The 16500-nt window shown below is 30.6% G+C and overlaps 1 protein-coding gene across 1 annotated transcript; it reads right to left on the bottom strand.

Moving 5' to 3' along the window:
• Positions 1-10613: 10613 nt before the first annotated feature.
• LOC125844285 (probable CoA ligase CCL7) lies at positions 10614-16500 on the bottom strand. Its single transcript, XM_049523556.1, has 6 exons — positions 15359-16500; positions 14367-14556; positions 13008-13153; positions 11878-11945; positions 11626-11728; positions 10614-10975 (listed from the first exon to the last, which is right to left on the bottom strand). The coding sequence occupies exons 1-6, from the start codon at positions 16361-16363 to the stop codon at positions 10862-10864; spliced, it is 1626 nt and encodes a 541-aa protein (XP_049379513.1). The 5' UTR covers positions 16364-16500; the 3' UTR covers positions 10614-10861.

Consider the following 16500-nt stretch of genomic DNA (forward strand, 5'->3'; position numbering starts at 1 on the left):
GATGGACAACTACGTATCAATATTAATTAAACATGGCGGAAGATGGATTGCTTCAGGTTAGTATTTTTAATTGTTTACTGTTTTTATTCGGATTTCAATGAAATAGAAAAAAAATGAAAGTGTAAAGCGTAACTATATTGAATGTGATATTTTTTTTGTATAAACAATACGTTTTGTTCATAATACTTATTATTTGTTGTGAAATTGTAATATTAGTGATTTTTTTGGTAAGTTTCTGTTTTTTGGTAGTGGTTTAGTGTAATTATAATTAATTTGGTACGAAAGTGTATTCAGTAATGTGGAAAAAAGGTTATTTAGACTTTTGAAGAGTTATATGACAGTTGTTTTAAGTTAATATGAAAGTGTCTTAACTAGTTAGTAAAAAAAGTTATTTTAAAGTCTGAATAAGTGTATTTAAAATGTTTTAAGTTGGTATGAAATTCAAAATGTTATTATTTATTTAAGTTTTGTCAATTATGTATAAATTTGTGCGAAAGGAATGAACTATTTGGTATGAGAAATGTATAAATTTTGGTATAAATAATGATTGGATATATGAATGTTGTATTAAGTATGTATGAAATCTGTTTTATTNTAACATTTTCTTCTTCTTTCTTCTTTTTCCCCTCCTGTTTGGAACTCATTTTTTAAAAATAAATATCACAGCACAAAATAAATATATGTGTAGTTTGTTGGAAAATTGGTTTTAAAATCCCCATGTAAATATATAAAAAAATTTTGTGTGTGTGTGTGTGTTTAGGTAGAAAATTTCTATTTAAAAGCAAATCTTTACTCAGAGGTAAATAATAATTGTGGGTAAAAGTGGAAGTGCATGATTTGGTGCTTTTAATAGAAAAAAATTATTTTACCCTTATATTAGGAAATCCCTTATATAGAAGTTTTGATGAAAAGAGAATATTAGGTGGGATTTATTTTTCAAAATTCATATGAAGGTTGTGTCATTTTATACAAATAGCCACTTTATTGTTTTTTTTTTTAAATTTAGAAGTTAGACCTTATTTTTAAATAATAGATATGCTGTAATTCAAAAGTAATCACTCGGTACAAAAAATTATAGTCTAATAATATTAGTGAATGTTTTCGATTACGTAACAGGTGTGAGCTCAATTCTTATCATTCTGTTTCCTGATCTCCTTTTTAATAAATTTGTATAATAGAGTTAAAATTTGAACAAAAATATCTATGACTAAAACAAAAAACGATTCTAATACACAATAATGAAGCTCAAAGCTTCAACAAGTGAACGATTCATAAAGTACTAACTTTCATAATTGAAGTGTGAAAATTTTGGGGAGTTTCAAACTTCAAAATAGATTTGTGAAGTTCAAATTTTATTATTTCAAACTTTAAGAACGATTCATAAAATTAAGATAGATTAATGTTACTCGAGTTTTTCCGGTAATAAGTGCCTTCCTCAGTTCAGGCCCACTAAATAAAGGCCCATATATGTATGGACTGGGTGTTTAGTTTACATTCCCCAGGCCAGAATTTAGGCCCATATTTATGGGGTCAATTGTACGTCTGTCTCTATTTTGGGATGATCATTAATTTATATTTCTCACAACAAATAACTTTTTTTTTGCATAAAATTATATTTTCTTTTCATGATATTTCACAAATTGTACCGTGCATAATATCAGTTTCTTAAATATTTATGCGTCCATTGTTAGAGAATAAAAATTTTAAATACCCTCTTTTAAAGGAAATTTTTTAAACTTTTTTTTATTGTAACTCATTTAAAAGACGAAACGTGCAACATTGTGAGCCTGATATCAAGAATAATAATTTAAAAGACGAAACGTGCAACATTGTGAACCTTATATCAAGAACAATAAACAAAAAAATCTTCAAGTATCGCTTTCTTTACTGAACAAAAGAAAAAAGAAAAGTGCTAACATCACTATCAAATTATAGCTTTCTAAATGCCTTTATAATTTTTACCTCCAAAAGACATTATAACTTTATTTAGGTATTATATTTTTTTTCTTTCGATTCGTAAAATATTTTCTCTAGAGTTTTTTTTAAAAAAAAATGATATTTTTAGTGTAAATAGGAAAGAATGTTCTACAAGTGATATTCTAATTTTATTGTGTCCTTTAACTTTAACACATCTAATCTTCATCCCTGCCTCCGTCCCTAGAGCCTCCATGGTTCATCCCCACCATTCCAACTTCTACTCTCACTTCCATAGAATATGTTTAAATTATACATAAATACTTTTATTTGTCTATCGAGCACAAATAAATTACCATTTCTTTTTTTGTAATTAATTTTCTTCACACCGAACATACTCTAAACATGAAATATAATAACTAACAATTTTATTATTCAATTATAATCCTTAATTCCACGAATCAAACGACTCCTAAAATAATCGAAAGTTAGTTGTCCCACATTGGTGCTGAAGGGCCACTTAAGAAATATTTTTAACGCATTTTTTTTTAATGTATTTAGTTTAGTAACTCTCTAGACAACTACATTGTAATTGTTATTGTGTTTTTATGAGAAGAAATTTGTTCTATTTATAAAATTTCAAGAAATCTAAATATCACATATTATTTGTATATATATATATTGAATAAAAAACAATTATGGCATAGAATCAAATTAAGAAAGGAAATTCAGGACAAACCCTAATAACAAATACATAGTTTCTAACACATACACACTTTGACATGTATTACCTTAATCATATATCTTTTTTAGAAACAGCTTCCTTAGCTCCATTTTCGATTATATAAAAAAAGTAAAAAATTACATACAATCTATTTTCTTCGGACTCGATCGTGAGATTACCACTAGGTATGTTTCTAGTTATTGTAGTTTCTATCAGGTACGAGGTACGCGGAGAGTGTGAATATTGAGGAACCAATTTAGAATCAAAGTCATAAAAAGGACATGTCGAAAATCTACCAATGTCCTAGTTGGGGCTTTTAGCATCACACACTTTCTTTTTTCTTTTTCTTTAGAGAATATGTACTCTTATCTCTTTGAAAATAATACATACAAGTTGAGATAAAATTCAAATTTAAGTTTTAAAATTTGTAAATACTAACAACAATAAATATTCAGTAAAATATCACAAGTGAGGTCTACAAAAGTATAATATATGCAATAATATATTCAGTGAAATTTCACAAGTGAGGACTCACGAAAGTATAATATATGCAAATCTTATTACTATCTTGTGGAAGTAAAGAGATTATTTTCAAAAGACTTTCAATTCAAGTGTATCGAGTACAAAGAACAGTTTGTAATACTAACAACAATAATAATAATACATTTATTGTAACTTCACTAGCGAAGATTGAAGAATGTAAAGGTAAAATTCATAACACTAATGCTTGTCACTTTTAATACATCGAAAAAAGACAAAGAAATTTCTTATTTTATCCTCACCATTAATTATTTATTTTTCAAATTATTTGTCAAAATTAAAAATTATACATCAATTAATACAAGTAATATGGTAATGTATTAATATTAATCATTGTTTTTTGAAAAAACGTGCAAAGTCTAAAATAATTAAGTAAAATGAAAAAAAAAAGAATTTATTTTGACCAACCACTCAAATGCGCAAGTGTAACTTACCCTCTATCTTTTGGGGTTGTTTGGTAGCTAGTTAGAACTATGCATCATTAGTAAAATATAGATATAGAGGTTAGTTATGAGTAAATCTATATATTATTTTATGTTAGATTGAAGTACATGTATTAGTTATTCCACCTTCTATTTTGTATAAAATAATACATAAATTCACTCATAACTCATACATATTATATTACTTATACAGGTTTTTAGTTTGATAACCAGAGGCGGAGCGAGAATTAGGAGTTTGAGAGTTCTAAATTTTAGTATGAACAGAAAAATATTTTCGAACCCAGAACACTAATGTAGAAAACATTTCTATGGCCCCTTCCTTACCACTAAGTTATCAATCAATTTTGTTAGGAGGTTCATAGGTTAATATATATATATATATATATATCCTCAATTTTCTAATATAAAGACAATGTCTATGAAAGAGCTATTGATTCGTCTAAACCCACTAATCCTCACTTAGCTCCATCTCTGTTGACAATCAAACGTCAGATTAATATTATACATAAACAACTTATTTACTATCAACATCATATATATTATACATCACTTATTTCTTATCCAACTATCAACCAAAAAAAAACAGAAGTCAGGAAGAAAACGACATGATTAATATGCCACGAGGGAAGACAGTAAATTGCACCACGTGTCGAGATGTGGTTAGTTGAAGAAGAAAATACCACGTGGAGGACATGGTATATATCACATGGCAACTTATGGTACTTGTTGGACCATGAAGATAAAGAGAAAATGACAAATAGTACTTCCCTTTTTTACAAACATTATTAAAAATAAAAAAGTGAAATATATTCGAATTTTAATCAAAATTGCTGTAACGATTCTAAATTTTAGACAAAATCTATACCCTTGTACTATTGAATAGTGTATTTTAAAGATATATAATTGCCCAGCTGAACAAATTACTATTTATAATGATGCAATATTTATGATGTTCACGTGAATACCTATAGATCTTTAAAATATACTATTAAATAGTGCAAACGGTAATAGGTCCTTCCCAAAGTTTAGAATTGTTACTGTAATTTTGGATATATTTAGACCCTTTTCCCTTAAAAACTGCTTTTCTTTATTGTGTTTTTTTTTTTTAGATATTGTAAATAGTAGTAGTAGTTGTAATTGCTCTCCAGCACATAATGTCCTTCACTTGTATTTTTTTCTCACACATATTATTATCCTTGACCTAATTCCCTACTTTTGGATAACCTTTTATCACATGTGTGATACCTTTGGTCATGAATAATTAATGGAGTTTAGGGTAAGATATATTNAGAATTGTTACTGTAATTTTGGATATATTTAGACCCTTTTCCTTTAAAAACTGCTTTTCTTTATTGTGTTTTTTTTTTTTTAGATATTGTAAATAGTAGTAGTAGTAATTGCTCTCCAGCACATAATGTCCTTCACTTGTATTTTTTTCTCACACATATTATTATCCTTGACCTAATTCCCTACTTTTGGATAACCTTTTATCACATGTGTGATACCTTTGGTCATGAATAATTAATGGAGTTTAGGGTAAGATATATTCCTAACGTATGAAAAATGACTTAAATTTGTCTTTCTATCATATATTGTCTTAGAACCAATCTCTATCACTAGGTAGAGATAAATCGCTTAACTACCTACTAATTATCTATCCTAATCTTCGATCTCTAAACTTTCTTATGAACTAGGGCCAAGTCCTTAGATATTTTTGGAAAAAATGTTTATTCCTCAGATATTTTTGGAAAAGTTATAGTGTGTACACTTGCTATATTTGAAAAGACAACTGGAAATGAACTGTGAAATAGACAGGAAAAATCATACTGGCTTTAGTTTGTATATAAAAGATGCAAAAGAATGCATACTAGTAATAACAAGTAATAATCAAGAAACCAAAATGTTGCCTTTTTCTGCATTTGCACCTGCACCTCCTTACGTCTCTCTTCTCTATACTTTGATTTTTAAAAATCATTGAATGTATTTGTATATTTTAAACTCATGTTGTAGGGTGGATATCGAAAGATATAAAAGATTATTTCTCTCCAAGTCGTACATACAACTTTCATCAAATACGATTTTCTGCAGAATTCTATATGCACTTATGAGATAGAGTATAAAATTCTGTTTACTTACTTTAAATTTAGTATTCATTTCCCTCTATATTATGTTAGAATTGGAAATCGTGTATTTTACATATCCATATGATTAAGTGCTTAGGTTTCCCAAGTAGTGTACAAGTTTTTGTAGAATTTTATATGCACCTATGAGATCGAGTATGTATTTGGTTTACTTAATTACTTTAAATTGAGTATATGTTTCCCTCTATATCATGTTAGAATTGAAAATCATGTATTTTACATATCCATATGATTATGTGTTTAGGTTTCCTAAGTAGTGTAAAACAAAAGTACTTCGAATCATTGTTATTTGACTCAGATCTGTTAAGTTTTTATTTTTTCCTTATAACCATGAATTTCTACTCACTATTCATCTTTTTTTTCGATTCGATATATATGTCGATCGGATCCTCAAACAATATTATCAGACTCGTGTAGAATCTGAAAAATACATTATTTTTAATGAATTATCCAACACATACCTAATGACATTTCTTGGAATTTTGTTTACTTACTTTAAATTGAGTAACCCTTTTCCTCCTTATTCTGTTAGAATTGAAAATCGTGTATTTTTACATATCTATATGATTAAGTGCTTAGGTTTCCAAAATAGTTTTAAATAAAAGTGTTTTAAATCATTGTTATTTGACTTGGATCTGTTAAATTTTTTACAAATAGCTATGCATTTCTACTCACTATTCATCTTCTGTTTGATTATGTCAAACTCGTGTTGGATCTGAAAAATACATTACTTTTGATCAATTATCCAACACATACCTAATGATATTTTTTGAAAAATTCGAACAATATACTCTATTTTCACTATCCATGCCTTTCCCTTTCTCCTTTCCTTGGTTATAGGAAAATAGAATTAAAAAGAGAAAATAAGGGTCCATTATGATAAAGACTTGTAAGTACAATATCATAATAAATAAATAATATTTACTAACCTCCTATGTGACAAAAGATTGAAAATAAGGAGGTGCAGGCTCAAGTGCAGGTGAATATAGCATTTTGAAAAGAAAAAAAACGTCTCATGATGCTTCTTTTATATATAGGGGATTTGTCGATAGAACCAGAATGAATCATCCCCTATGAATGAGGTAAGAAAAGAGTTTGCGATATCGAGAATGAAACTTATATGTATTGTATAAGTATATTATATATTGAGTTCTTTAGCTTCAGGAGGCAGCCAAAATTAAAGATTTGATTTTCATGATATTTTGTTATTGGAGATTATAAAGAAAAGGTAAGAAAACTCCTTGTATATTTATGAATTAAATTAAGCATATATTATTTGTTGAATGTTATTTGAAGATCTATGTATAAAAAGTCATTTAGGGCTTTATTACAGAACCTCTAAACCCTAAAAAGTTTAATTTATTATCCTTTATTTATAAAATGCATATTTAATTGATTGATTTGCTTTTCTTTAGGGTTGTTCTAATTAACTTTACTCGTTTATTTTTCATATGTTTTAAAGATACTTGATTAGCAGGAACGGAGTCAGAATTTCAATGAATTTCTTAATGTAAAAGTATAAGATTTAGACCAAGATTACTGAGTTCGATCTCTACTGAACTATATTGGCAGCTGGAAAGATAGGAGCACCAATGAGGTAATTAATCTTTTCTTTTACCATAAAATGAAATTTGGAATTCGATGGAAATTTTCTTGTTCTTATAGTATAATGGTTAATTATTTTTAATGTTAACTAACTAAAGAATGGCATTTAATCATTCAATTTTAAAGATGAGATGAATTAGTTGTGTTTTGGGAAATTTTTATAGTTCGATTGATTATCTCTACTTTTACTTTGTTGGTGAGAGCAGGGGCATGTTAACGTAATCGGAGGCCTAAAGCAAAATTTCAATTCGAGGCCTAAAATATAAACAAACTTTGTATACGTATTTATTCAAATTTTATTTTTCTTACACTATTTAGATGAAATTTAATATTATTTTTTCACTTATTATTTTTAGGTAAGATTTTATGAGCTCAATATTGAAATACATTCTTTAAGTGAGGCAATTATTTTATGAATTGTTAACACAAGTTGACAAATATTAAATAAAGATAAGAGTAGAATCATAGAATCTCAAGAAGTTGATGACTTGGTATAACCCATTTTAATATGCTTGTTATAATGCTTGAAACTAAAATTTAAAAACAAATAAAAAAGAATTTGTAATACATTTGTTCAACACTTTTCACTATTAATTCTTATTTAACAAAGTACAAAAGATGTTAAAGTGAGTAAAATAATATATTTTTAAAAATATTATACTTTTTATCGTAAATAATCATAAAAATTTGACACATAATTTATTTTTAATAAAAATTTGACCCCAGGCATAAGCCTTATTTTACAAAGCATAGAGTTTCATTAATCTCCATCTCCATTCCGGCAACTTCCCCATTATAAAAAAAATAAATAGTTGTTCTATTTTAATTGTTACTCTCTTTTAATAATTTTTTTAGTCGATGAAATTATAACACTATATTGTTTGTCAGAAAAGGGCATAGTAATTACTTTTAGTTGAATATGAGGTCGTTTAGACCTCTTTAGATAATCAATTAATGTGTGAGCTTAAATCGATATATTTCGATCTAAATAATACGAGAAGTTGAATATTAAGTCTTTCGGATATCTTTAGAAGATTTAGTGTTTTATAAAGACTTTAATGCCAGAGAATTCAAGATTGGTGGGTACAAAATTAGGTGGTTACTTTTTATTAATTACAAATAGCTTGTTATTGTACTTCTTTTGCAAAATTATTAACTCTTAGATATCAAAAATCAAATGATCAAAGGAAAATGAAATGTCAAATTTAATCGTCAAAGCAAAGTTAAGACTAATTGATATGAATGACGAATTGAGGTTTTTCCCTTTTACCTTAGTCAAACTATATATATTGCACCATATTTTCTTTCTTGTTTTATATATACTTTCTGAGTCTTGAAATACTTGTCACGTTTCATTTCTCAAGAGTCAAGTTATCTAATTCTTTATCAATATTTTAAGATGTGATTTTTCACCATGATGATATGAAAGAAATTCCCAACTTTATATTTCTCGTATAGTTTTAAAATATTAAATTAATTTGATTTAAAGATTAGTTAAGTTGACTCTTGAAAGTAATAACATGAGAAGTGTTTCGAAACAAAAAGTGTACTATGTACAAACGTTATTTAATCTTTTATACATACATATTATGTTGTTTGACTTATTTTCTAGATTTTCCACTTGTAATTGCCGTCTAAATGATCTGATAATATAAAAAATTGAAAAAAAAAATTAAATAACATATAGTTTTTTGGGACCTCTTTTTACATACACAAGGGCCTTTTTATAAAAGCTGCTAAAGGACGACTCAATGAGACCTTCCTTGACTAATGAGGTTCTATTGATGTACATTGTAATCCTCTTTGTACGTGTGTATGTGTATTCGTTAATTTTTTTTTATATTTTCAGTTTCAATTTATGTAACAGAATTTAATCAATAAAAAAAGATTTTGAAAATTTGTAGTTTATAAAAACTGTTGAATAAGGATAGAATGTAAAGTTTGTAATTAGATGTTTTCAAATATAAAAATATATCAAAAATAGAAAAATGTGTCACATAAAATGAAATAAAGCAAGAGTACTTATTTGTTACGTCAATGATCAGTAACAAGGTTACTTCAATGTGTGAAGAATTTAATGATCATTGTATCTGTTTTTCTTGATTGATAATATAAAAAATATTTGTATAGCGGATTTAGAATTGGAAGTAGATAACTTGTTAATTACTTGCACTTTATTTTTGTTGCATTCTATATCATCGTATCATACTCTTTATTTTAGTGCTTGAGCTTTCTTACTGTTCGATGTGTTGTGTGATTGTGTATAATAATCTTTTCTTTTTTATGTGGTTATATATCTTTTGATTTGTTGATTTTATTTTCCTTTCTATTCTCTATTTATATTTTGTTGGCCTCAAGTTACGTGCTCTAAGAGTTGATCTAAAAAAGTCAGGAGCTTTCAATTTTAAAGCACGAATATCTGATTCTGACGTTGTGATTTTATTTGTGTTAGTTTTTCTAAAATTTTGTATGTGTATTGGGGCAATTTCAGATATTGTATATGAAGTTTGCATATAGTTGAAGTTTAGATACATATATGGCAAAAGTTGTCATTTTTGCGTGACTTTAGCCATTTTTTCTTGCACTTTAGCTGTATGTGCATGAACTTCGAACATAATAACTGAAATCAGGTAAAAATTACTGAAGTTCAATCACTTTTGTCTAAACTTTTGGCAAAAATAATTACATTTTAGCCATATATGTAACTTCATATGTACATTGTATTTGAAGTTTCATTTTATCAAAACCTTACTTCTAACGTCACAAGTAAATGTTGGAATATGTGCTAAAATTAAAAAAAGGTTAATACATATTAAATGACAATGTCAAAATAAGTTGTCCATGATTATTTTTTTAAAGGTTAATACATATTAAATGACAATGTCAAAATAAGTTGTCCATGATTAATTTTTTTTACTTATAATATGCCTCGTATAAAAACTCTTAGTTACTTATTTAAATGTCAAATACTGGTATAATTTTATATATTTTAAATTTTGATATACTGAGTTAAATCACATGCTCCACGGCTTGTGATGGCCTCCTAAATTCCTTTTGAGTTTCGATCTTGCAATGATACTTCTCAGGAGCAGTGTTTCACGAGTTAGCTAAATCCCTAATCCGTGTAGATCAAAGGCTAATACTTTGGTAATATATTACCTTTTAACAATACATTATATTTCGTATCAATCAATACAAAAGAAGAAGAAAACACCAAGAATTGTGGTGAGATGGATAATTACGTTCCAAAGTGTGTATCTTTTATTATGCAAATCACTTGTAATTTCACATTCACATTATTCATACAATTCTGTTACAATTTGAAAAAAATACAGTAGATGGATGTGCTTTTTACATCTAATGAGCAAACTATGCAAATCTTACCATTACTTATTTTATAATATAACCATGGTGTTTGGGCCAGTTTGTGTGCACCTTGACTAAATCTGCAGGTACTTGCTAGCTCCCACCAGCACAGGTATCGGGTACAAATCTTATATTTTTGAACGAACCTTATCGATTAGTTCTCTTCTTAGGATTTTCCCAGCAGCTGACTTAGGAACACTGTTTATGAATGTTACCTTCCTCAATCTTTTGAAAGGTGCAACCTGCATAGATATGGATCGAAAAATGAAAATAAGATCTTGAAATCGACAAAACATACATTCATTCAGAGTAAGCTGTAACGACTTATATTTCAAGATTTCCACCTCCCGAGCCAACCCAACATCCCACTGCAGCTCCAACAAAATATTAAGCATATTGTCGGTCTCAAGCCTAGATATAATGGAGGAGTTTTTGGTAGGTTAACGGTTAATGTAAAACTAGTCAATTCTTGATTAATCTTCATAGTACAGAAATATGTTTGGTATGTGCTCCTAGGTTGCTCACCTAGGCAACCGTGATATTGGATCGAGACAGAGTCTAAAGGGAGCGATATGGATAGTAAGGATTCATTTTGTTGTAGCTGTTTTAGTATGTGAGGTGACAACTATAATTCGGTAAAACACATTCCGGCAGATAGTCTGAAGAGGGTCCATGCCTAACACCAGCCAAATTGCATACTTTGAGACAGTTATGGTGCTGTTGAAATGATCCAGGTGACATTTATGTCGTTTGTTTAAGTTCTATATCTTATCAACAACCTCGATTTATTAGGTATGTTTTCTTTTTAGCTAATATAGAGAGATATTCTAAGCTAGTCGTGCAAGCATCTTATGTTTATCTAAAGAGATGTCATTGTTTCACGAGCATATACCTGCTCCGCAATGAACTTCTGAACATCTTCTTCAGTCAGAGAGCTATTAGGAGAGCGAACAACATATGCAACCGGAACCTCACCAGCTTCAGCATCAGGAAACCTACAAGGAAACTCTTAAACTTCGTATTTTGATGCATCATCTTTTCGGGTAACAGTACAGTATCACATGACATTTTTCTTTGGATAAATCACCAGTAGCATGTGATGTTCGAATAAGATAGCTTCAAAATTTACTAAAGCAAGACTTACGGGATAACAACAGCATCTAATATTTCAGGATGAGAAACAAGTAGACCTTCAAGCTCTGCTGGTGCAACCTGATAAAAAAATAAGCTTGAATTGATTAATTGATATAGGAATCGATATGCATCCGGAGAGCACTAACTAATTCCTTCATAATATGGAATTCCATCTGTCCAACTATTTTGCAAAACGGAAATGAAAGTATACAGTTGATGTTGAAAAGTTAACTATGGCTAGTGGATACGAGAGGTTATTTTCAACTACGTTACTAGGATTCCGATGTGAATGTTAAGAGCATACTACATTTGTCCTTCATCGGTTGTGTGAGAGTTTCCAAAGGGGTTTAAATGATCACGGCTACTCCCATTGTCTTAAGGTTAGTGCAAGTTTACTTGCCCATTCAGCAAGTAAAATGGAATATACCCTCTCTGAAAAGAATTGTATATCAATCCAAATGGAACAAGAAATATTTGCCTCATGAAGCATCTAATGAAGGCACTTTTCCCTTCAGGAGGGACCCCCAATATGTTCTTTATTCTGAACTTTTACAGAAAGCTCCTTGGACTACAATCCTATATTAAGAATCCACTAGGGGACTACCAAGGGCATATTCCGTAAAGCGACTACCACAGAGGCAGACTCAACCTGCCATTATGTAGAGATTGTAAATAGACAGACCTAGTGGGCGCTTCGCCAACACATGGCACACAACCTGTTTAAGGGAAACGACATACTGAAGGAGTCCCAATAGCTGAAAAGATCATGTTGTGAGCAGTTCTGAGAAAGTAGTAAAGATGATCCTTTTTAGAAATCAAACCAAAATGTTTTCCAGAAACATTAAACAATCACGTTTTGCAAAAACTGATACAAATGTTCTCCAGAAACTTGTTGTCAGAATCTAATCCAGCATGCAACTTGGTCGTGAGCAGCTCATACAATAATAAATATGTATAATCAATGAAATCGGAAAGATAGGATTATGACCCCTTCAATATATCAACATTTGGTCGTGAAACTAATGCATATGCACCGCGTCAGGGCACGGACAAAAATGGGTCCAGCAAGTCCAGCTGAGTCTATGCTACTTCTATTTTTAAAACCTGGAGAAACTCCGCCATCACCAAAAAAGAGGGTACCTGAAAACCTTTGTACTTGATGAGCTCTTTGATCCTGTCAACGACATAAAGCAATCCATCCTCAGTAAAGTACCCAAGATCTCCTGTATGAACCCAGCCCTGATTATCTATAGTGAGCTTTGTGGCCTGTGGATTGTTGAAATAGCCTGAAAATAGCAAGACTCCATGAAGAACATGCTAAAATAATTCAATGACCCGGTCATTGTGAAATGTGAGAAACCAACAACAACATACCCAGTGAAACCCGTCCATCTCATGACAGTCATTACAAACTATTCATTTTTAGATTGACAATTATTGCCTTGTCCAAAAGAAACATATTAGCTCAAAAAACATGCCCTTTGGCAACTAACCAGAGCTAAATTTATAAGAGTCTAGAAGTCAATTGAAGTAAACAAAAATCGTGGAGAGCATCTCAACTGTGATACTATCTCATAATATCTTCCTTTTTCTATTTTGGACAAGTAAAATATCGGGAAGAATTGCCAGCAGAGAAGTACATGATACTCTAATCCTATTCTCCTCAGAACTGACCATACTTCAAGAGATTTAAATGCAACAAGGTACAAGGTGTAAATTTCATACAGATCGGATGGAGCTTTTGAACGATGGGTTCAACTGAAGACAATATTTTGACATAAAACATAGATATATACATGTAAAAACATTACTCCCTCCGTTTCAATTTGTTTGATTGGTTTTGACTTGGCATGGAGTTTAAGAAAGTAAGGAAGACTTTTGAATCTTTTGGTTTTAAACTAAAGATATGTAGAATGTACCAAAATGCCCTTTAATCTTGTGGTCTTAAACATGCACAATGAAAAGTTGAAATTAAATGAGTTCCAAACAAAGAGAGAGACATTCTTTTTTAAACGGATTAAAAAGGGAAGTAAGACAAGCAAATTGAAATGGAGGGAGGAATATTTTTTTTAATGACCGTGGTGTCCGGGCCACCTTTCGCGCACCCTCAACTAATTCCACGGGATACCTGCCACCTCCCACCAACAACAGATACTAGGTAACTCTATCCACCAAGGCTAGGATAGATGGGAAGAATCACCAAGTGTTTTTTTTGTCTCCTGAGACCTCAGTTCTCAACTAGTTCATTGACCACTAGGCCACACCACAAACATTCTATACTAAACCCATAATTTTCAGAAGTACAATGAGTTCATATATATGAATATTAAAGGTTGACCTCATCAAGTTTATATCTTGGATCTGCCTTTTTATTCATTATACTGCTAGTACCTAGCACATCACGTTACTCCTTCAATGGGAGAAAGAAGATAGTCCTATTCCATAATACATGAACTTCTTACAAAAAAAACTACAAGTCGAATTTAGCAAATATGTTACCTTTCATCATGTTGGGACCACGCACCCATATTTCACCTAATTGTCCAGGAGGAAGAGGCTTTGATTTATCAACACTTACTATTTGAGCTTCAACTCCAGAAGCTAGAGTCCCTGCTGATCCTGTATGTCTAGGACCTGCATACATATTCTCCATTGAAACAATTCCACAGGTTTCTGTCATACCGTATCCCTGAAATTACAGCACTAGTACTATGAGAAGCCCACATTATTCTTCCCAAAGTACTTGTCGAATGACATGACCATATATGTAAAACTATTAACATTGCCCATACGGTCTGTCTGATTATTCATTCATTTCATGCGTATGATGTTCTGGTCTAAACATGAACATAATAAACAAGGTATCAAAGAATTGAGGCTCATAGAATTATATTTCTTCCACAAAAATGGTTAGACAAACAGATAAAGAGAAAAGTAGTTTTGATGTTTAGAAGGCAAATGCCTACTCAAGGAGTATTATATTGAAATTTGAAGGTTAAAACAAAAACTACTACTCCCTCCGTCACCAATTTGCTTACTTACCTTTTAGTCTGTTTCAAAAGGAATGTCTTTCCTTATCTAGCAACTGCTTAATTTTAACTTTCCACGTGACAAGTTTAATACCACAAGATTCAAAAGTTCTCTTTACTGACAATCAAATCTGAAACAGAGGGAGTTTAATTAACACATGTCAATCCCAAACTACTCGTGGTCGGCTATAGCAATCCTCTATATCCATTATGATCCATTTTGACCTATTTCATTCCACTAAAAGGGGTAGCCTAGTGCACTAAACTCTTACTATACGTAAGGTTCGGAAAGGACCACAACACATAGGTCAATTCTACGCAGACCTACCTTGCATTTCTACAAGAGGTTGTTGCCAAGGGTTGAACCCGTGACATCATGATCACATGGCGGCAACTCTTACTTATATTGCGCCAATATCCTTCATTCCAATATTCAAGATAAAAGCATACATCAAAAATTACCTGCATAACAACAGCCTGAGGGAAGTTCTTAGCGCAATCCTCCATCAAATCCTTCCCTAAAGGTGCAGCCCCGGATCCAATTTGCTTTATCGACGTTAAATTATACTTCTTCACCACAGGATTCTTAGCCAATGCTAAAACAATCGGAGGTACAATCCATAAATGACTCACTCTATACTTATCAACATTCTTCAAAAGCGTTTCCAAATCAAATTTCGCCATAGATACAATAGCATTACCCCTCTGCAACTGTGCATACATAATAACAGCAAGACCAAACACGTGAAACATAGGCAAAACACACAAATACACATTATGCATTTCCCCAGCCAACTCTTGATCACTAGTCACCATTAAAGCCGCCGATATGAAATTCCTATGAGTTAAAACTACACCTTTACTAACCCCCGTTGTACCCGAAGAATACAACAATGCAGCAGTATCAGTTTGTTTTATCACAGTTTTATCCAAATCAAAATACCCAGCTTTACCCACTAGCTCAGTAAACCTTACAACACCCGAGTTATTCGAATTCAAATTTCCTGGGTGACCCAAAAGCAAAATAGGCAAATTAAACCTATTAACCTTATCAAACAATTCAGGAGAAGTAATAATAAGCTTTGGTTTACAATCTTTAATTTGCTTAGAAAGTTCAGAAACAGTATACATAGGATTAACAGTTGTAGCAATGGCACCAATAGCAATAACCCCAAAGAAACTTAGAGGAAATTGAACAGAATTTGGGGCAAATATCAAAACAACGTCATTTTTCTTGATACCCATTTGGTGAATAAGTCCATGAGAGATTCTAGACACCATAGATTTGAACTGAGAAAAAGATAAAGTTTCACCATTATCAGCATCAAAAAACGCAGGTTTTTCAGGGTAAGATGAGGAGTTTCTGAATAAAAAAGAAACCATAGATAGTTTTTCATCCTTTGGATAAAACAGAGGAGGTCTAAGAGATCTGTATATCCCATCACGGCCATAACCAGATTTCTCCATTACAATCAAAAATCAATTCTGCTTACTTTTCTGTAGATAATTTTTTTTAATTTTTTGGATTTTTCAGTGAGAAATTGAAATTGGGTATTTGGAATTACAGAGAAAAAGATGAAGATGATGACAATGAAATACACATC

This window comes from Solanum stenotomum, chromosome 11 (assembly GCF_019186545.1).
Source record: "Solanum stenotomum isolate F172 chromosome 11, ASM1918654v1, whole genome shotgun sequence".
In the NCBI taxonomy this organism is placed as follows: domain Eukaryota; kingdom Viridiplantae; phylum Streptophyta; class Magnoliopsida; order Solanales; family Solanaceae; genus Solanum; species Solanum stenotomum.

Excerpts from the sequence above, each read along its gene's own strand:
- LOC125844285 (XM_049523556.1), bottom strand. The coding sequence starts at position 16,363 with ATGGAGAAATCTGGTTATGGCCGTGATGGGATATACAGATCTCTTAGA. Across the intron at positions 14,557-15,358 it reads CTCAGGCTGTTGTTATGCAG|GGATACGGTATGACAGAAAC; the intron begins GTAATTTTTGAT and ends CTGTAATTTCAG. Across the intron at positions 10,976-11,625 it reads AGAAGTTCATTGCGGAGCAG|GTTGCACCTTTCAAAAGATT; the intron begins GTATATGCTCGT and ends ATATCTATGCAG.